Here is a 24,011-nt window from a genome sequence, read left to right as displayed (position 1 = left end):
TACCTTTACCGACCGATCACACTCACCTTTTTCATCCTATATTGAATAAACAAATGAATGGAAAGGGTTCAAATTTCGACTGCGCATCGCTCTCTCGTAGCGGAGCTCAGGAAAGTTATTCATATCCAAAAAGTCAAGTAGCTTTTATTTACGAAATCATTGTAATTCCTAGTTCTCGTCTAGCGACCTCAATATTGGATGAAAACAGTCTCGTGATGGCTCATTTCACTCCTCATTCGTGCCGGAATTGCGGAAAATATCTCAATTATGCACGCTTTGCCTCTGAAATGCGGGAAATACGGGAATAGTAACACGTGTCAAATAACCACACATATTTTTGACCATTTTCGGGACATGAGTAGCTTTCCTGAACCCCGCTGCGAAAGAGCGATGCACCGTCAAAATTTATATCCGTTCTGTTCATTTGTTAATTTAATGTAGGAAAAAAGAGAGTGAGTTTGCTCGGTCGGTAAAGGTAGTGGTACTACATACCCGTAAGTACGCCATCTTGTTCCCTGATTCACCATAAAACTTCTTAATTTTCATGTTATACATATAATCACTGCGGAAGTTTGCCGCGGTCTTTCGAAGTATCTAGAGAATCATGTCAAAATGAAGATCCGTATTTATACTTTGTCAGTTCGTTGTGTATATTGTTTAGATATAATACATATACATACACTCTGCACAGTCCAAGCGTAAAAGCAGTTGTCGCGAGGAATCAGATCGACAGCGGTGATGCTTGGTTGAGGATCTTTTGATCTAGGCGCGGTGCCGTAGGTAATGGCTGTTCGGAAAAGATGCCTGTATCGGATGAAGACAGGATTTTTTAATCATACATGCGGTAAATTGTAACGAGTACCGTTAAGATTTCAGAAGCGATCAACATTAACTGAAACTTATATGTTTGAACTGGTGCCTTCCGCGCAAAAAAATGACGAATTATAAAAGAGAATTTTTGTAGCGTCGGTAAGATTGACCTCTGCACTCATCTGACGGAATATCATCTTTTCGGGATGATTAATGATCTAATTTGTTATTCCCAACGATTCAAATAGCTCATATACACGATGTTTCGATTTTTCCTGATCAATCTAGGCAGTTGTTTTTTCTCGCAAGGCATTGGCGCGATGAGCGAATATATGGCGGGAAAATTGACCCTCGAGATTTGGCATAAATTATAACCTTATAGGAACTCGTGGCGAATATTCCCCAGTCGTGTAATGCGTGTCGTAAAATAGTTGCACCGCCATTGTTCGTTGTGAACTTTGCCTAAAGCTTAGCCCAGCTTAGTAAAACGGTTTACTGCAGAGTAGGCATAGCTGTAACGCACGATGTCTGCTGGCTCGACTATAAATAAACAAGCGCGGACTGACTGCCCTGTAACAGTTGCGTTTCGTCGTTAGTAAGTATAGTATATATATGTATAATATATATAGCAACTTCCACGCGATGTCTCGTTTTATGTTACAAAACGGCATTTGTCTTGGATAATTCAGCCATGCATACGCTTAACAGAAATATTAATACATACCGTCGCAAAATTTCAATTGGTTCTATAAAATAAACGGTCTTGAAAGTCTACAATTTTCCCGCTCTTTCGAACACCTAGGCTCGGCGCCATTTTGTGCTTTGCCGGTCACGCGGAACAACAAAATGGCAGTGTAACTTACGCGCTTATTATACATGTATACTCGCCAGGGTTTCTTTCCGCAATCCCGCGCATCATCGTTTACGACGTCGTACTCTGCAGCTTAGAAACGAATCTTCTAGGCTAGGGGTATTTTGGTAATATCTATTGCGTAATGAGATTTGCGTAAGGTCACATTAATACATAAAACAATATGCGTATATACATGTATCTGTACACATAGATACATTTCACGTGTATATATATATACACATACATGTATAACAACGACGAAAATAAAGCTATACTAATAGCTCGGTTTCTAGTTCATCAATTACTGTTATTAATATTAATACCGTCGCATAAAATATTTTTGAAATTTCGCATTATCGCGCGTGCTGATTGAATGTTCAAAACGTTGTTCCATTTTTTGTTCTTCCACCGCGAAAAGTAAATCAGTTGCGAAACGGCTTCGCTCTCTCCAATTTTAAATGTAATTAACTCCTAACGGGTATACGCATATACATATAATGTTCAAAACTGTTATTGTGGACACGTGTATATTGACCATTCAAATCGGTTTCTTGTTTTTATTTTTATTTTTTTTATTTCTTTATCCGAAATTTCATTATCACTCCTTTCGTTTGTTTTCAGAGGTTCTCAATGGAATCTGCAACACTAGCAAAGACGAAGAAAGGAGACGAAAAGGTATAAAAAAAAAATGGAATAATATAATATTCAATGTATAACAATGCTTGTACACGTGTGTTGTACATCAGCAAAATTATTATAGTTTGCACAATTTGCAATAACAGGTAAACGAGAATTAACAATTAAAAAAAAGTCTGACCGTTTTTTCCAATTCTATTATATATGTGCTGCGTTTATTTTGTTATATTGACATTTTTTTTTAAATGATTGGCACGAATCTCTTCTCTTGTATTCTGTCAGCTTACATTATTTATATTATGCACATATACTTCGCGTGTTGTGCTAAAATTATGAAAGGAGGAAAGAAAGAAAGAAAGAAAGAAAATATTTAGTACGCGTATAGATTGGAAATATTGAGATCTTATGCGGGCCTGCGTTTTTCATTTTTTGATTGTTTTTATTTAATAAAAAAATAATCACTGTTATTTCTTTTTTTTTTACGCTTTCAGTGTGCACTCAATTGGCAAAAAATTCCTTACCACACCAAGGTGTTTGTCTGTTTATTTGTTTGTGAGTGTTGTGCGCAGGTGAAAGTCGACAGTTCAAGATGGAGAGAGAAAGAAATGTTTAAGCTTAAACAAACGATTCATTAGATCAATTTTTTTCTCGAAATAATTATCTAGCAATTATCCTTGCCGCAAATTTGCATACGCAAGTCGGAATACATGTCCGGTAGAACAAGTCTTACGTACAGCAATAAATGCCGTCCAGCAAAAATGAATTATCTTATCTTGGCAGATATGATCACTTGATGATGCGCGGGAAAGAGCTAAAAATATAGCAGAAACCTTCAATGCAGTGCGCAACGTAAATTCACAATTTTTATAAATATTTGTTACATAATAATAACACCAGCAACAGCAAAAATAAAAAAGTACGATAGGAGTAATGTCAGTTACAATGTCATGAAAAGTAATAATAACATTGATGGAATCGGTCGTGTGACAAAAAAATATTGGTGTTAGGCAATCGTGCAGGATTCATTTTTTTCATCTCTCTCTTTTGCTTAGCATGAAACAGCGAGTGAATTTTTTTTGTCCAATTATCATTACCTATACTTTTGGCTGGTTATAATCGTGCAAATAAAGTGAGGTAATATAATTAGTTTCCGTGGGATTCGGTGTGTTCCCAGGTGGTTATCACGAACTCTACAACGGTGTCGTCTGCAACGACACGATCCTGGCAACGGGTGTCTTCAGTTCCAAAGAGCTATGGATGCTCTCGAAAGGTAGGCGACAACTAATTGTAAAAAAAAAGAAAAAAGAACAGCAACAACAACAAAGTCGATAATAGTAATGTTAAAAATATATCCGCCTCATCCTATCACCGCATAAGATCTTAGTAAGGGAAATTTTGTTTATTCATATTCTATTTTTTGTTATAGTTTTGTTTACATTTGTATTTTGTTTTTCTTTTTTCTTACCGCTTACAAATACTACTGTATGTATAACAATAACGCACAAGGAAATATGTCTAAGTTCAAATTTTCCCGCTATTTATCAATCCGTTAAACTGCTTGTCTCTTCTTCTATTTTTATACATGTTGCAATTGTTTTTAAGGAAATGCAATTTTCTTTTTTTTTTACAATTGTTTCACAACGTTTGAAGGGGAAAAAATCTCGTGAAAGATACTTGCGTATTACAGAAGTCGATATACACGTTGTATCAGGTATATACCTACATGTAGCGTATGTAACGTATGTACGATACACTTGTATGCATAACGGATGAGTCCACTATATATCAGAGTGTGCAGCGTGAAATTTATTTATAGAACCGAACAATGCTCACGGTCTCAGAAACTCCATATAGTTCGACCCACACCGACCAAAGTAGCTTACCTCAGCACTCGCTGCAGGGCGTTGCTGCAGTTTCGCGAATAACGAGCGATTTTATTTATCTGCACGTACCTACTCTTTTCTAATTTTTTTTCCCTCTATTTCTATGCATACATATAGAAGATCTTTTCTTCTCAGTTTTTATTTTACTGTAATAGAAGGCAGGGAGAAGTATTTGATTGACAAAGTGCAAATATGACAAACAGTGAGTCCGATTCTTGTCCAGTAACAAAGTTACGGAATTTATCACACACACAGTTTTGATTTGATAAATTTGTATGATAAATTGATTCGTAATCACTTGTGTCTCGCTGCTGTGCGAGGCGTTATTAAATTGGCTTCAAATTTGTGAGAGTAGCGACAGAGTGAAAGAATCGCTCAATAGGCTCTGTGCCAACTTCTTACTTCCGAATTCATGAAATGTCCAAATCGATGTCTACAGCTAACCAACTAGATTTTAAATCAGTCTCAATGTCGGAAATTTGTTAGGTGCAGACACGTGTTACTGTAAAATACAGGAAATATGTCTTTCGATGGTCTGATAGAGCAAAGCAAATCAAAGATAAAAAACATTGGAAAAATGTGAAGTTTGGTTCTACGTTACAAAAAAATTCTCGGCGTTCAAACTTGGAAAATATTTGAATAGAAACCATGAAACCCACATTTCATGTATACATATATTTAGCCTTATTTATTACACAGTATAGACGTACTTCGTGTATCAAAATTTTTGCAAATCTAGGCTTTTGATTTTGTAACATTCTCTGCTTTTTCCTTGTGAATTGCGTTTGAGTATAATATCGCATCTTCAGCTGTCACGCGCATTTCTTTATTTTTCAAATTTACAATTGGTTTGTTGTTGTTGTTGTTGTTGTTTTTAATGTTGTTGTTGATTCTGGTTTTCTCTTTTGCGTGCATTACGACACATACACTCGTGTAAGCTTATATAGATATATGTGTACGTATACCTAAGTAATTTTCAAAAGATGAAGAAAACAAGGCTGTAGTTACTATATGGCATGCGTCTGGTTTCAGCTTCCATACTACATGACCTCAGCGACATGCAGCCCCAAATAAACTCGATCAAAATAGAGCACCCGCCGTACTACTGCAGCAGCTACACACCGCCATCAGCCGCTTCTGCGGACCATGCACAACCTGCGGCTAGCTTCAGTAAGTGCGACACAGTTCTTTCCTTCTTTTTACCACCTCATTGCATATCATCTAACCTATAATTAATACAGCCGACCCCGGTTCATTCACTGCGGACAGGTTCTAGTCTAACTTTTCACAAAGTTAGACGAAAAAATATTTACGTGGTATCGGCTATTAACTCATCTCGTAATTACTGTTATCATTATTATTTTGGAATATTTTTCTGTCCGAAATTCAAGGGGAAAGAGAATAATACCGATCTTTGGGTAAATGCGATCGGCTCGCTTGGCGGAATCGGAGTTTAACTTATAGATCACATCAATACGGTTATCCTTTTTATCGACCCCTTTTGTTTTCTACTGTTTGTTTTTTTTCACCAGTACATCCACTGCGGACGGGTTATAGCCTAACTTTTTACAAAGTTAAACGAAAAAATATTTCCGTGGCATCAAGTATTGACTCATCTCGTAATTATTATTGATATCATTATTATTTTAAAATATTTTTCTGTTCAAAATTCAAGGGGAAAGGGAAAAATTCGATCGGCTCGCTTGGCCGAATCAAAGCTTAATTTATCGATTACATCGATTCGTATATCTGTTTTATCGACCCGATTTCTTTCGTACCGTTCGCTTTGTGTCTACGTTGGGTAAATCGAATTTAATTTAGGCCCCCCGCCTGTGCATCAGCTGATAAGAAATGACAACAAGACTGAAAAAGCACCGACGGTATCTGTCTCGAGTGCTTCGAACTTTTCGCCCGTCTTGAGGCCGGAGGATGCTCACCGAGGCGTTGACTCTCCGCACTCTCAGACCGGTATGTCGAGTTTTTCTTAATCCACATTATTATTAATTATTTATAAATAAGTCGCGAAAGCGTTGGAACATACGTGTATGAACTATTGCGGAGAGCAGATTATTCCGAAGAAATAACGCTGATCTTTATATTCTAATCGACAAGAATGCAACGTTTGATTCGTCACAGTATACGTATCATCCATTATACCTAGATGGTACGAAAATTAATCATATGAAAGTCAAATCTATTAGGGTCAGAATAACCGAAATATATTTTCTGTAAGTATTGAAGACAAAAAAATATACCTACGATGTATATTTCTCGAGATGCCAAGAAGTAAAAGAACATAGTTGTATATAGTAAACGATAGTAAAAAAATTAGCTGAAAAAACAACATTATTCTCATGAGTTTTATAATATCTTTTAGCGTATATACACGTAAGATATGATAAAAAATACATATGTATACATATATTCTATTATATATAATAATATGAAATTGTGAGCCGAATGAACAAACATCTAACATCGAAATCACTGACGTGAATAATGATTCATACTTCATCATAAACATGCTCGCCTATTATAATTGTATTATAACAAAAAGGTCAACGGATTCTGAAAATCGTTTGTGTTTTCTTTAATTATTTGTTGTTTGTGACTAACCACCAACCCCCCTCGCCGTTGATATAATATTGTTGTCTAGTGTCCAGTGTGCGATAGACCCAAAACTGAGCTCATCCCCGCAGGCATCATGTAAGTAATGATAAATAATAAAGCACAAAAAGTGACCTTTCATGATATATAATCATGAATAATTAATGCTGCAGTCATTCGCTACGACAATATATGTATGTATGTTATACATAATACATACTATATAGATTATATAGATGTAGTTTCTAAATCAGATATCATTTTCGCGGATTCTTTCTTATACATAATAGTTGGTATACACTAATTATCTACCTATAATCAAGAGACGAAACGAGGTTCAACGAGGTAATCAATCAAACTGTAATTATTTCACTTCGACAATATTTTGCGAATTTCCCCTCCTCCCATTTATCGGAAAAAATATTGACCACAGTGCGGCTTGTGTGTTCCACATGATTATGCAAGATAATCGATGATACAAATACGACGTAAAACCAAAGTGAATAGTAATCGATAAAAATTGCCAACCCTTTTTAGAAAGTCTACATCAGTTATTGGGTGAAATTGCGCATATGCGGTTTAGTTACCTACTCGATAATTTTGCAAACCTTAACACACTTCAATATGGATTATTTATACAGTATACACGCCACGGAGTGATTAAAATGTTTGTTAGTATATACAATATTATATAGGTATGCAGGCCAGATAAGTCGAAGAATAAAATTATAAATTGACTATTAAATTGTATAAGGTATAATCTATATAATCAACACAAAAGCGACGTGGAAAAGAAAAGAAAGTTCGAGATACACAAAAAAGTGAACTACAACGGAAGATCGAATCGAATTATGATGATAATTATGATGGTGATGATGATGGTGATGATGATGATGATGATGATGATGATGATGATGATGATGATGATGATAATGATGATGATGTTGATGATAAAGAGCGACTAGGCATTCAAAAAATCACTAATCGCGGATTAAATGTAATGTCTGTTTCAGTCTGAGCCCAAGCGTAGAAAGAAGCTTGCTTACTATCGACCAAAAGGTACTTCTGTGATTGGTTATGATGTTATACGTATCTATATATTTCAATATTATTATCGTATATATATATATATATATATATATATATATATATATATATTATCTATATATACCAATATGATTTACGTCTATATTACCGACCTTATTTAGTTTTTTTTGTCCTAATTTTTTTTTTTTTTTTTTTCTTTACCTTATTGTTTTTATTTTTTTTTTAAATTCACGCACCAAGTTGTACCTTAAGCACAAATCACGTTGCAGTATTCTTTCGTTGGTTCGATCACTTGAAAACACATTTACTTTAAACGCGGCTGAAAGAAAGCGGTGAAATTGTTGAATTAAAAATGGAAGAAAAACGAACAGGAAGTAAAAACTCGGAAATTCCAATCGATGTATAAATAAAATTGTCCCAAACGCATTAACTTGCGTCGTAATTCCGAAATATAAAATATATTTGCAACAGTACCGTTGATAGCGATATATAAATAAAATTGGCTACCAATTTATCAAACAACGAATTACAGTCAAGGCCCATCGAAAGTCAAGGAGAATGAAAAAAAGACAAAGAATTTTGAATACGGGCTCACCGGGCTTGATGCAATAATAGCGAAATTTTAAGTATGTATAACTTGGTTTTTGGTAGTTTCCATGCACTCATCGCAATACGGTCCTATAAAAACAGTTATTTTTTATTCCAAAATGTTAGCGTATGCCTGCAGTCATGTGTACCTTGAATATTCTATACATAATATACCTTCGTCTCTATCTCTATTTCACTCTAACGCTCACTCATTCTTATCGCTCGCTGTTTCTTATAATCATACCTTTTACGTCTCCATAAAATATATTATTATGTACAGTAAAATCCAATGCGGGTTGAGCCAGAATACTAATAATAGTTTTTAAAAACACGCAAGAAACTTGAGTTTCAATTTCTGTTCTTTTTTTTTCTGCGATTTGAAAGACAATGAAAATATAAATTTTCTTTTTGTTTGGGTCGACAATATGATCAAACGAGTAACTTAGGAACGCATCAAATGGGGAAGAAACATTAAAATCGCATTTTTTTGGCTGAACCCGTACGTTATTAATAACACTAGTTGTTTCACTCTGCGTTCCCTAAATATGATTGACGTTGCATCGTTGTGCCCACTGCCCCCTTATATGTGTACATGTATAGTCGCCTGCAACGCATTATTTTATTACTTATTTCGTATATGTTTTATGTTTAGTTTTTTATGAAAAAAGAATTTTTTCTTATCGTTAACTAATTTTTTTCATTCCCTTCTTCCTTTATTTACATATAGGTATATGGAAATTATTTAATGTGTCGCAATCGAATATTCACAACGATTTCGCGCAGATAATTTCACACGCGTTATTATCGTAAATGTGACATTATAAAAGCCAAAAAACTGGATACATATGAGTATAATAAGCTCGTCGTCGCGGTGATGGATATGCAAATATTACAAAGAAAAGGGCGGAAATGAAGAATACGTTATAATTTTTTGTTCGTTCGTTCAGTTACTGTTTTCTTATCGACCGACAAGTCGTCTGGCAATTCACGTTTGATGTATGTACTGTACCGCAGCTATACCTAGTCCATGTGTATAATTCATACTTATTTAACCAGAAATATGATCACACAGAATAACCCGCGTAAGAAATACTTCGAATCACTGTGCCGTGTATCGTCAACATATAATCAATATTACGTACAACAATAACGTAATATTTAATCGTATCTGCAGATTAGGGTACATATTAATACCATGAGGATCACTTGTAACGGGCTTTTCTCTTTAATGACGGGGAATCGAACTCACAACAGTTGATGCAAGATAAATCGAGAGATTTACACGGTGTTCTGCATATACTTACAATAAGGTCTATGTCGCATTATAGTGTAAATTGTATGTATATATGTATATGTATATATTTATACGTATATGGTTTTCTGTATGCTCTCTGCGCCGTCAGCAATGTGTCTCCCGTAAGTGAAATATTAAACCAACGGGCCTGGATTTCATTCCGAATAAACGTTACATCTCGAACTATAGGCAATACATATGACACACGTACGAGTGAATCATGACTAAGAGGTGAATTCTAAAAACTAAATTCTTGAATTTCATGGCCTTCCATCAGCGGTGAAATCATAGCTCAATTACTCTTGCCGTCGTCACAATCGTTGTAAATATGGGCTCGATGCTCGGCGATTTCTAAAAATGTATACGTGGCCGAAATAAAATCGCAAGCGAAGAAGTCAGCGGCGGCCATTTTGATTTCGTGCCTGCGTATTGATTTGCTTCTCAAATTGTACATTATAAAAATATTTATACATTTTTCGTAAGTTTGGTCAAACCTGCAGCTACTTTTTCACCTATACTTAAATATAAAAATATTATAATAATATAAATATATAGTTTATCTAGAGTTTTTCACTCGTATTTGCGTCTGAATGGATATGTTACATGAAAGATCATCGTGGTTACATTTGTCCAGGACTAAAATCCGGGCTTGTTACATAATTATGTTACACTCATTGTTACCTCTCTGTCGATATCGCTCGATCGCTCGTCTGTCTGACTGTTACGTCCGTTACGCGGATAGACATGTATACAACAGTTACTAAAGGGCGGGGAATAAAAAAAAAAAAAAAAAACAATCAGAAATAATAAGAGAGCTAATTTCCTTGTGTTGCGAAAAAGATTGTAATATCTCCAGCGGGTCAAAAGAGGAATGGACCGATGGACAGACAACAGACAGACAGACAGGCCTGCCTGAGAGCTGGTAGAGATTTTTGAATTCATTTTTTTACATATGCCATGGTACATATTATTTGTACGTATGAATACGTAATTGAATTATGCTCACGCGCGTCCGCACCACCACAACCTCTGTTTGGTAAGCTAGTTGTCGCTGTCACTGTCTATCTGTCTGTATGTCTTATATGATCCCACCTCTGACACCAGTTTTCTTTAACATTTATATATAAGTTATTATTACATTCGGCTGCACTTCGACAGCTTTGATTCCGAACAACTGTTTTTTGTTTATTCTCCTCAACGATTCAACGAAGCTGGATGAATATAAAGTAACAATGTAGAAGTTGGAAATTACGTCACTTTCAAAATTCTGATAACCAAGGAAGCTTAAGCTTGCTTAATTTAAGTTCAAAAAATACTTTCTTGCAGTTTAGGATTTCCACGAATTGAAGGGTTTTAATTGATCGATAATGAATTTGACTCGTCATTAGAGCTCGAATCGAGAATCGTTTGCATTAAGAATTACAAAATGCAGACTACGTCTTGTACTTTTCATGCATAATTCATCAGATTCTTCCAACGTTTGAATGGAAAGTGTAGTTTCTAATTGTTTTCCTTGATCTTGACAGTCAATTTGAACACGAAAACTCTTTATTCAGAATCAAAGCCTGACTGTATACACTTATACGATCTATCAATCACCTTTACTATTATGTATACACCATCGCCAATGCTCTGGGTATGTCGTATGCTGGATGAGTTGATTATTCACTTGATTGATTTAATATCTTGATTAACATTCATTATACTGGTACAATACTACCTGTTCTATATTGTTGTTGCAATGTCGGTGTTGTTGTTCTCTCTATCTATCTCTCTCTACATATCTATATATACAATTATACATATTGTTCATGTTGATGTTGTTACCTTGATGTTTGATGTGTTGTTTAATCGTTGTAACCTAATTGTTGTTTGATGTTTGTTGTTGCACTCAATCTGCGATATGTGATGATACATTTTTCAGTCACTTCGTGCTATTATATACAATGTACGCTTCTCGAGTGCTTTTACTCGTAATTTACATCTTCCCACCATGTACTAACTTATTTAATACCACAATCGCAACGTGTAAACTGCACAATTTCTATATATATATTTACGAACCCTCAGTGCCAATTGAGTCAAAGTTTTGTACACTTATAAAACAACCGAAAACCTTGGCTCTCATTGACCTGATTCATCAATTGATTCACTCTACATGCTGCGACAGTTAGGTACCATGCGGTATACTGTAACATTCAGCAGCGCCGCACAAGCCACCCCATGCCCCTGAAAAATAACTTAATGCACAACCATATAAATCAATGAATATTTAAATACAAACAATATGTATGACGGAAAATAAGTCACTGTATTATTTTCAACGGTGAACAACGTATGTTGACAAACGATTTAACGACTAATTAAGAATAACGGGGTGGTGAACTTGGCGCTGGTTTTTTGCGCCTGGATATTTAGAGATCTGATTGTGTTTCAGGGTTACATTCTCCTCACGAAGCATTAGCTGGTGGTTCGGGACAGAGCATGTCGGGTCTGGCTTATTATCAACCTGAGCACCCTGGAACAGCGGCGGCAGCCAAATACCCAGAAAATGGTCACGACACTCTCTCGGATTTTGTCACGTTTGTTTGTCAAGAGGCTGAAAATACCCAGCAGCTACCTCAGGTATCTACCGTAGCTTTTAAATTGCCCCTAGAGTGCCGATGGAGTTCTCGTTATATCTCTGACAATAAATGACACAAAAGCGATTACCAATTCTCGAGTCAGTTACATGCTGGGGCCACTCATTCCTCGAATCGTACCACCGATTTCTTTCGTGCTTCCGAACGATGATTTCAATACGGTTGTCTGCATCGTACAGTGACTTGATTACATCGTTATAAGGGATTTCGAAGTATCGACCGAGTAAGTACCGGCCGAGTGAGCGAATTGTGATTTGCAGGTTTTTTCTCTCCAGAGTACGTAATGAATACATTTTCAACTTTGGGAAATGATAGAGTTTGCAATTGGGCTTGAGCTATCAATAACGGTTTATAAAAATCACTGTGATATTATAAATATACTTGCAACTGATTCTTACTCTGTCGCTTTGAGGTTATATATATGACATGCTACTCCATAGCTAACTCCCACAATATCTATATACATATATTCAAATTTTTTCATCATTATTTTAACTTTATTTAGTGACCACAAAAGTGCGATCATACTCTCTATCTTTTCTGAAAGTTTGAAGTGATAATTTTATGACTCAGGAGGAGGAAAACGCGTAAAGTACGGTTTTCTGAAGTTGTCGGAAAAATTTGAAAGTCCGCCAATATCCCTTGCTGAAATGAAGTCGTGGAAAAGCTTTCGGGCATTTAAGATTCAAGTTACTGCAGAGACCAGGGCGATGATTTCATAATCGAAATGTAACACGGTGACCCAGACAGCCCCAATCAATAAATGACGATTTGAGTAACGAATGTCCCCTCGCTCTGAAAATTTGGAAATTCATTTCCTACAAGCAGCTTCGGTACTCTCGGGCGCTTTTTCTGTGTGCCAATGTGTTTCACTTGCTCTGGACCGACGGATACAAACCCAATTGATGGTTTGCAATAAAAGGGTCTCGCGTCAACCACAATTATTGAACAGTGTACTACTGCATTAACGGTAAAATTGTATTTCATAGATATAGATATACATATAATTGCTACCAATTGAACCGATGCTAGGAGAAATCGAGTCTATGGTCTATAGAGAAGTTGCAGGGCGGTCCAGGGTAGGTGAGCGCGCACGATTGTGTGGATGAGTGTCGTATGCCATTTTCAGACGCAGCTCGCTGGAACCCGTGGTGGCATACAAAAGTTTTCACAGTATTACCCAAGCTCGATGTTACCGCCCCCGCCGCCCGCCCCAATGGCGCGACCAGTCGCCATCATAAGGTCTACAGGGGAGCTGACGGTAGCGACGGCCGGATCTCCGCCGACGTCGTCGACCTCTCCGAACGATCCGGGGGACCTCGGGGCCAGTCCGGAGCAGATGGCGGCCGCCGGTCTGGTCAGCTCCTCGTGCCAAGGCTCCATCGACCCCGGCGACAGGAAAAGCCCAGCAAGGATCCTCGTCGCCGCGCCTCACACGAGTCGGGAGTACACCTTTGCCCATTTTCACTCTCAGCCCGGTCAGGTGAGCTGAACAGTCTCCGTTCTTCTCCGTCGCTAAAGGGACTATACACTCAAGGCAATCATGTGGGACATGCATGATCTAAGGGAATAAAATGTGTCAGAAGGCCAGAAGTGAAGGCCGATTTTCGGTCATTCCGCGCATATCCAAGATGACGGCACAGAAATCACGTAAATAGGTTACTTGAGGTTACACTTATGTATTTCCGTGTATTCTGTTTTCTGAAAATGCCAGTTTGTGCAGTCAAATGTTGCGAACATAATAATATAAACACTAAAGGACAAAATATCAAGCCTATTATATGACGTCACCTTGGATTATATGTTTTCAGATTGGTTCAACTAAAGCGTATGCGCATTGGTTCACCTTATTTCCTTACATCATGGGAACATGCAGCTCCAAATTATATGGGATTCGTCTCTTTCTTGTGATTGTACAAAACTCTGTTTTTTTTTCTGTGGTGGATCTATTGTATATCACGTGATTCGCGTTATTTTCTAGTGTATGTATCAAGTGATTTCCATTGATTTTTAATCTAACGCCTGATTTTCAATGATTTCTCAGCATTCTTGGTGATTTCTAGTTATTTTCTGTCCCTCTAGCGGTTGTCTGTGATTTAATTTAATTCAGAAATCACTTAGAAGGTTGGAAAATCGTTCGAAATCAGGGGCAACTTAGGAATTGACCAATGAAAATCACATGATACGAAACACCTAGTCAAATTACTCGGAACGGATGTTGATGAATCGAACCCATCAATTTGATTTCCAAGTGAAGGGCCCCTCGTCGCCGCCATTTTATTCGTGTCACACTCTCTCATGCATCGCGTTCGACGCCTACTTGCAGCAAATATTCACCTATCCTACCATCAGCTCGATGTCTGGTGTCATTTCGCCGACCAATTTGTCCCTCTTCTCGTCGCCCGCTTCCGTAAGTCGACCTGTCGCTACGCAGAGATCGGTTTCCAACGTGCCACCCCGTTGGAGCGCTGCACCCTTCATCAACTTGGAAGACGACTACAACATGATGGCCCCTATAATCGCTGGCACAGCCAGCGAACCTCCCTCGGCGATGGACGAGGGTAAGAGTAACATTTGAGCCATACGTTTTGAAATGAACAATTTAGGGTGGTCCTTATAAAAGCTCATTTTTGAATTTCGACCGGCTCGTGCCCCAAAAATAATTCTGCCTAATTTTTTCAGATTTTTATCTCAACTCTAACCCATGCCCCAAAGAGGGGGATTCCATTAAACACTTTCAGGGACACTCAAATGTACTGAACGGATTTCGATGAAATTTAGTATAGGGGCGTTTCTTTCAAAATGGTGGATCCAATACACTGGAGCGGAATCCAAAAAGAGATTTGACTTTCACAGAATGCGGTACTCGGGGGTTTTCGAGATCGCTGATGACGAATCTGAACTCGAAATTACCAAATTCAAAACGGCGGATCCAATATGACAATATCAAGTGACTTTTGGGGTTTTGATCCACCATATTGGATCGGCCACTTTGAATTTTCAATTTTTGAGTTTAGATTCGTAATCGGCGACTCGAAAAATCCCTCATTACCAAATTTCATCTAAATCCGATCGGTAGATTTTATGTCCCCGTGAAAGGGTTGGATGGGGAAATCCACCCTCTTTTGGATACGGGTTAGAGTTGAGGTAAAAATTTGAAAAGATTTGTTAATTATATTTGAATTACGTGGAGCCGATTTGAAGGTGAGCCGAGGGAAATTCAAAAATGACCTTTTAAGGGCCACCCTAACGAACATAGATATTTCTTCATATTGCAACTGAATTATTATCCAGCGAATAAACTTTTATAGAAATTTTTCCCCCCTCCCCCTGCACTCATTTTAGACCGGTACTTTCATTCGGTGCACGCGAACAGTGGGATGGATAAAAGCGGTAATGGCGGAATGATGGGAACCGAGCTTGGAGTGGGAAATGATCCGTCGAGTCACCATCATCACCAGCAGCAGCAGCAACAGCAGCAACAACAACAGCAACAACAGCAGCAACAGCAGCAACAACAGCAGCAACAACAAGTGATGCAGGATAAGTCTTGTCGGCCGAAGTCTTCTCCGTGACACCGGGGGATTTCCCATCTTCTTCATTTCACCGCATACTCATCCCCGCTTGTCTGCAGCAACAGCAGATTTCCGTTCATTGTCATTTACATACTGATCGCTGCTGATCACCACCACCTGTACCACCATCATTTTCCGTCGTACGGAAGGTGCCTTTTCATCGTCACACACGCTATTTTGATATCAACAGTTCTCCTTCAGTCGTCTGCATCATGATATGCCCACGTTTGCCTTTGATAAATATACGAGGAGAGCATATCGACGGCCGCGTGGAAAAACCTGCTATCTCGGGTTTCGATTGAAGAACCGGATACTTCGGATGTTCGTGCAAAGATTACCTACTTTATCCACCGATTCAAATCTCCATTCGGAACTTTTTCTCTTTAATGGGCATATTTTCCCACCTCGCTCCTGTACGTGGAAATATAATATTATTATTATTATATCCCCAAAACGGAGCTCGCATGAATTTTGGAACACAACCGCGAGTTTAGTATGGAGTCTGACAGTGCTACCAACTAAATTTGCGATGGAAAAATTTCACGAATGAGATAGCCGTTTTTTTAAGCTTAGCTCTAGATAGCCGGTTCTTCAAGCGCAATTCGAAATAGCCACTTTTTCCACGCGGTAGTCGATATATTATAGTTTTGTCACCACTACGATATTATATAGAACGTCTAAATTATTGTTAATCCGTATTCGCGGTTTAATTTGAAGAAAAAAATAAGAGTAATAATAATAAACAATAAAAGTAATAATAATTTTAAAAAAACGTCGCTCTCCACGCCGGACTGAAACCTGGGTACCTGTGAAAGAATCTTTATTCATTTCCAAAAACTCGTTTTCGGTTACTCACTCCCAACGCTTGTATACCTGTTCATGTATTTCCGACGTAATCGGTAGGTATAATATCATTCAATCATTCGTTGATGTTTTTCTCAGCTGTGCAGCCACCGCAATACTTCGAAGATTACAGCGCCATGTCCCACCTTTTATACCCTGTTTTAATTTTGCAAACTACACACATGCACATAATATCGTTTACCAGAAAAACGAGCAAGGCGGAAAAAAGGAATTTTCTATACGCACACAAATCGAGCCGTGTAACTTTCTTCACTCATCTCTGCAGAACGCGTATTACAAAAGTTTCGAAAGTATGTACCAGGTTTTATTTCTATATGCATATACATATATACACAGACATGGTACATATATATGTATGTATATATAGTAATATTAAGTAATGTAAGTTTAGCAACCATGACTCAGAGGAATGAATAATTCGTGACGCTTAATTGTGATATTAATTTTTTTGTTTCCCCCCCTAAATTCATACACTTGCAGTAAAAGTGTAACGCGTTCAAGTTATATATCGTATACATCTACATGTGTGTACATATATGTATACATATATGCACACGTAGACAAAAATTATAGATATACCAATATACAATAACGCGATTGGTAATTTGCTCAATATCCCAATGCCAAGCAATTAAATATTAAAAACGCAATTAGCGATCGTGTTGAAAGATTCTTCCGCGCAGAGTATAAAACCGATCGTTCTTCCATCGTTAGCCAAACTCTTTTCGTCCATGTCCGGCGGTGTTATGGTTCTCAACGGTTATTATTATTTTTTCTCTCTCACTACTATCGTTACATTTCAAGTAAATTTTACTCGACTATTATTTCGTTTTTTCTTCTGTATTTGTTTTTTGTTGTTTGTTTTGATTTTTTGTTCGTTTGTTTGCCTTTTTTTTGGCTTCAAACGTATCTAGTCAAGTGTACATGCGATTGTCAATTGATAGAATATTTTTCTAATAATCTTAGAGTACGTGCGGGACGGTACAAAAGTTATTATCATGTTGTGTTACGTTATACAATTAATTATTATATAATATGTCGACAAACGGAAAAAAAAACAAAAAAAAAAAAAACTTGTAAAAAAAATGAAAAGAAAATAAGGCGACAAAAAAAAAAGTTACACTTATTTTTATTTCGCAAAACGCGATGCAATAAATACTTGATAATGATAATGATAATAATATTAATAATAATAATTGATAAGAATAATAATATTAATGATGATGACGACGATGATGACGGCGATGATTGATAACAAGGTAAATGAGAAGAGGATTAAATTTTAAATTAAAAGAAAAAAAAACCACGTGAGTTAGATGTAAAAAAATTTCTATTAAGTAGTACGATGTATTTATTTTGCATTAGAAATTAACAAAAGTTGTATAGGTCTGTACAGAAGCAAAGGAAGGAAAAAGAGAAGACAATTCCTTTTTAACGGACATGGAACGGGAGTGTGTAGTCATTAACAAGTTCGTCGAACAATTAATTGTATATGCCTAATGCTCAGGCTAGTGCTAACACTAGTTTAAGACTAGTGCGCGGCTAGTCACCAGAGGCTGCTAGATAGAAACAAAATTCATGATAACTATTATTAATGATTAGCGATTAAAATAGTATAACAGTAAGATTATACATATATTATATATTATACATATACTAAAATTGCAAACCAACGGCAGATATCCTATAATACCCAAATATGCTTCCTAACCTATATCGAATACCTATACCTATAGCGTATATACCTACATTATATTTATTCTTTCTATATACCAACCACTTACCGAATACTATTAAATTAAATCATTATTTACGTTATTCGCGAAAGCTTGTTATATTATATACCTTATACAAACTTATTTAGAATAAACTGAAAGAGTGCGCTTCCATGCAATTCGTGAAACATATACCGCTATACAATTTCTATAAACGCGCCAATGAACTGTTAATTGTTTCTTGAGGTTGTGAAATACCAGAATTAAAGCAACATGGTAATATGAATAAACAAAGGTATTTGAAAGACCATTTATCTGTTGGTGTAAATTCTCTTATTTGAATTTCGTTTTTAGATAGACATAGTTGACGCAAGCTTTTTCTTTTGTACAAGGAACAAAGTTTTTTTCGTTACGAGCGTATAATAATAATAATAATAATAATAATAATAATAATAATAAGTTTACATCGAGCAGAATCTAATCTCATATGAAAACGAGATTCCGTACAGTTGGAATTTATGTTATTAATTTTCACCATATCACACCGTATACAGTTGCGACGTGATGACTTGTCCAAGATCCTGCGGGAACCAAATTAAAGATATAAAATCGTCGATGCACTTACGGAGTTCGAGATGCGACGATAACTGCTCGAGAAAAGCGGAGAAGCAATATTTTTATAGATAAAACTATTAGAACGCGACCAAAACGTAGCAGTAAATAAATAGACGGTTAAAATGCAAATGATAAACATAATTTAGCATTTATGTACGTGAAAACCTATCTCGGAGCACACAAATGAAAATAAAAATCAACGCATCAAAATTATTCCAAAGATATTTTCTCCCACGTTTAAAAACTCATTATTTACCAGTAATTCTCATACGAGTACGATAAATAGTATCGCAAGTACAAGGTACCCGCAGATATCTTCTTCTAAATAAAATGGTCTAATTCTTTCTAAATTGGTTGCCGATTTTAAACAAAAGGCGTACGTGTTAATTGAACTCTTCAATTTACGGCAGGCACTGTTTCAGTTGATACTAATTTCGTATACCTATAAACCTACATACATATTTATGTAGCGTACTATGGTAATATTGAATATAAAAGTCATACAACTTTTAGTATTACTGCTAAACTACTACTACTACTACTACTACTACTACTGCTGCTGCTATTACTACTACCACATACTGTTACGACTACTACTACCGTTGCTAGCACTAATACTATTAATACTACTACTACCACTACTAATACTACAACTACTACCACTACTACCGTTACCACCATTATTACTACTACCATAATTCGAAGTAACGTATACCGTACCATAGAAAAGAAAATAAATTAATATAAAGATGAAAAAAACTTACACATACAGACACACGATGTAAATATTATTCATAAAATGCTGCGTAATTATTACGCGGTATTATAAAAATTGTGCTCGTTGACTGTAAGGTTAAGCAATATCGCTAATTACTAACAAAACTGCAATTACGCAAGTTATACCAATATCATGTGAATTATTAACAATGAAAAATTATTGTGTCTAGTGTTTTCGCAAACGAGATGTAAAACGTTTCTACTCTATATGCCTCAAGTAAAAATCGATGGCACAATTATACGTCATCAATCTGTTCAATTTTTTTCCCAAAAAATTATACTAATCTCTCATGTAATATTGGAAAATTTGAAAAGAAAAAATGTTTGCAATGCTTTGCAGTCTTCGAAGTAACGATTTAGGTGGAGCTAATTCTTTAAAAAATTCATTATTTTGGTTGAATTGAACTCGACTGAAGAAGACAAGTAGCCGCAGTGAAATTGTAACCAGTGCGTGCAAACTTATAGACTCGAAAGTTTCTCACTGTTAGAAATTTATCCTGATACTCTAAATGAAGAGTGCAAAATACGCGGATCCACCGCTATTGGCTGCGATCCAAGACCGTTTAGGAACGATGTTTATAATTGCGATGAATCACGATTGTATGAAGCCCAATAATGCATCTCAATTCGTGTAATCTTTCATACTGATGCAGATAACGACGATAACAACAGAAAGTTTTGCTTGTAATTACCACTTGATAAGCAGAGTGGCTGAATCGGCGAATTGGGATCCAAAATATGAAAAGACGCCATCTCGCGGATGAAAATGTATTACGCTAACCCCAGGACGTATTTGATGATAAAATTCGTTAATTAATCGTGATTTCTCTAGTTATTGTTGCAATGCAATAAAAAAGAAGTCTAACCGCTTGCACTAAGGTCATTGTCTCCTTGTATTCGTATCATTTAGCTGTGGATTTGACCTAAACGATCAGCTGATAAGCCAGTTGTGACGCCATATTGCTCAGCCACGATTACACCAAGTTGGATCCCAATTTTGAGCCTACGGTTCTAAAATCTCTAATCTAATCTGTCATTCTAGAAAACTGACAACTAATATTTGATAACAGATTGACGCATTTGAAAATTTACGCTTAGATTGTTATCAAATTTTCAATATTTCACATACCACGGAACTTATGCATGGATTATAACATAGAAACACCCCTTACTTTTGTATTTTTTTAGTGTTTATATACCAAGGGAGAGAAAATTGAAATAAATATTACAAATTATTCGTCGATTTTGATGATAAAACGTGAAAATTTTTTTATTCTTTTTTTTTTTTGCAAACAACCGATTTTTCATACAAGAGAAAAGTAAATCAAGAAGCGCTTTCAACCGTAACAGAATCCGTTGGCATTTGTTTTTGTCATCAACAATAATATACTATTAATAGGCCACTCTGAATATAGATAAATAGCGATAGACTCGAAACAATTATACATAGCTTAACAATTGATTATGAAACGAGCCCTTAACCGATAACAACAAGTCTATACATAGTTAATATTACTCATAAATAATTAATGAATAACAATATTGATAATAATAATAATAATAATAATCATAATAATAATAATAATAATAGTACTAACAGTAACAATGAAAATAATCTTATTAACATAAAGAGCATAAAGAATTACGACGAAAATGATCGCGATCATGATGATAATGATATTAATAACAATAATGTGAATTATTATTACTATTAATATAGCAACATGCCTATGACGGTATATATGTATTTATAATATACATACATACATACATGTATATATATATATATATATATGTATGTATACAAATATATACATAAATATACACAAATCCATATATACATAATTATATTATAATAAATGCAATAATATATTTATCGAATATTTATTGAGCAGAAATTACATAAAAATTGTGTAGTATTATTGTACAAAGTAGAAAAGAAGAGAATGAAACGTTGTTTTCCTCTTTGCATTGATTTTTTGTTTGGATCGTTTGGTCCTATAATTTATGTATTTTCGTATCACGATCATATATTTATGTGTCTTTTTTTTCTTTTCTTACGATCGTGAACGAAGTTCATGTTATACATCAGGGATTAGACTAAATATAATACGTAGTATAATGTGCTTCATTGAGCGAGGAAGAATAAGGCAAGCAAGTGAAGTTTCTTTTCTATTAATATTTATTTTTACGTGAAAAAAACAAACGTGTATAAGAAGTCAAACCTGTCTGATCATATTCGATTGAGATTTGATATTAAATTGATAGTGCGGGCGAATATACAGAACTATTCGATTACAGCTTTTGTAATTTAAGATCGGGATATTGATCTGCCTATTTTGGCGATAACGTATATATATATATACATTCCACACGTTATACATGAGTATGCATATGTATATACATATATGTATATATGAGTATGCATATATATATATACATATGCATACTCATGCATAACGTGTAGAATGGCAGATGAGCTGCGTGACTGATGGAATTATTATAGTGATGGAGACTGCAAATCGTAAGTGAAAACGAAGGACAGAACTGATAACACCGCGAGTCCACGAGTAAATAATTTTAATAACGATGACGATAATAATGTTAATAACAATAAAACTAATAATAATAATAACTACAATAACAAAAAAAAAAAAAATAAATAAATTAATGATAGCATGATAATAGTACGATCTATTGAGGAAAGTATTATTAATTTTTCATTTATTATAATTGGTGATTTTCCATTGTATTGCTATATTATTATTGTAAAATATAATGTACGTCAATACGATATAATCACCGAAAAATCGCGCTGTAATGTCGAGGAATTTAGCACCGCAGTATATAAATATATACCTTACTCCGCCATTATATATCCCGTGTCCATAATGTTTGAAATAATAATTGATATTATGTATTACATATATATCCGACAATATTAATCATTAAAATTCTTAGTACATATATAAAGACAACTTGTTACGTTTATGCGCAATGGTTAATGTACATTATATATGCGTGAAAGTTTTGTAGTGTGCGACGTACCTCGTTGTAGTCCTCCTTAATTTTCAATACAATTGAACTTATAACAAACTACAAATATGGGGATAAAAACAGAGAAATTTTTTATTACAATTACTGGGATTTACATATTGAAAATTAATTGAAATGCCGAAATCGTATACGGTTTAAATACATACATGTATACTTGTTGTTATTTGAATTTCAATCGATATTCTCAGAAGTCGGGAATCATGTAATTCGGAAACCATTTCACCTCTACCTTGTATACTCTTTATGCTTTTCTATTTATAAATTACATAATACTTATGATTCATTCCGCCAATACGATTATCGTAAAGGACCTCCCAATTCATTTACGGCCTGAGATGATTTTCTGAGGAACAATTCACAGTTCAACTGATTTTTTTTTTCACTCTGTAGCACTAAAAGACGTACAATTAACAATTGCGTGAAAATAGGGTACGCGCATAAGATCTCAATTTTATTGATAACCCGATTCCTCGAAATCGATAAACAACATCCTTTGTTGTCGTATAAATACTTTTATTTCGGTACAAGTATTTGGAGTATGCGGAATGAATTTGTACTTTGAAAAATCTCCATGCTTGCAATAACCTGAAATATTGTAAAACAATAGCTGTAAAAATTATGCCAGTACCCTATTGATATCGTTCGCGTAATCTGCCCAACTAAATTTACTAAATTATAATTACGTGAAAAATGGTTATAACAATATGTGTATAATAAGTGTGGTATTCATAAATCAAATTTGAGACGTTCACGTATGAAAAGAATGATGGATTCATCGTTAATTAGAAAAAAAAACTATCGATGCCGGAACCGTGCGATTTTTAACAATTCTATATTGAACCTGTGGGCATATAAAAATCAGATCATTGCCTAACATAATATATTCTTCTAATGTAATCTCGCAGGCGTTTTCAAAAAAGTTCATCTCAATCACTTTGTCATTTATACTCCAGAATGAACCTAACATAGTATGTATTATAATATCAAATATTTTCATAATACTATTTCAAGCTTCACTCTTATACACATACATTACAGAATCATCACA

At 35.4% G+C, this 24,011-nt stretch overlaps 1 protein-coding gene across 10 annotated transcripts in view; it reads left to right on the top strand.

Annotated features, from left to right (window-relative positions):
- LOC124306380 (nuclear factor 1 C-type) overlaps positions 1-23,867 on the top strand; it is a 48,436-nt gene extending 24,569 nt beyond the window's left edge. For 5 of the 10 annotated variants that reach the window (XM_046767026.1, XM_046767031.1, XM_046767036.1 and 2 more), the window contains exons 5-12: positions 2,285-2,338; positions 3,474-3,569; positions 5,215-5,352; positions 6,004-6,150; positions 12,156-12,343; positions 13,490-13,843; positions 14,687-14,921; positions 15,706-23,867. In XM_046767026.1, the coding sequence (XP_046622982.1) occupies positions 2,285-2,338; positions 3,474-3,569; positions 5,215-5,352; positions 6,004-6,150; positions 12,156-12,343; positions 13,490-13,843; positions 14,687-14,921; positions 15,706-15,935 (1,442 nt within the window). In that variant the 3' untranslated portion in view covers positions 15,936-23,867. Of the gene's footprint in view, positions 1-2,284; positions 2,339-3,473; positions 3,570-5,214; positions 5,353-6,003; positions 6,151-12,155; positions 12,344-13,489; positions 13,844-14,686; positions 14,922-15,671 lie in introns of all 10 variants that reach the window. The other 5 variants (XM_046767027.1, XM_046767028.1, XM_046767034.1 and 2 more) reach the window with 5 other exon arrangements.
- Positions 23,868-24,011: the final 144 nt, after the last annotated feature.

The sequence above is a fragment of the Neodiprion virginianus genome, chromosome 5 (genome assembly GCF_021901495.1).
Source record: "Neodiprion virginianus isolate iyNeoVirg1 chromosome 5, iyNeoVirg1.1, whole genome shotgun sequence".
Lineage (NCBI taxonomy): Eukaryota > Metazoa > Arthropoda > Insecta > Hymenoptera > Diprionidae > Neodiprion > Neodiprion virginianus.
Note: the sequence above shows the minus strand (reverse complement) of the source record. Positions and strands in the feature narration are given on the sequence as shown.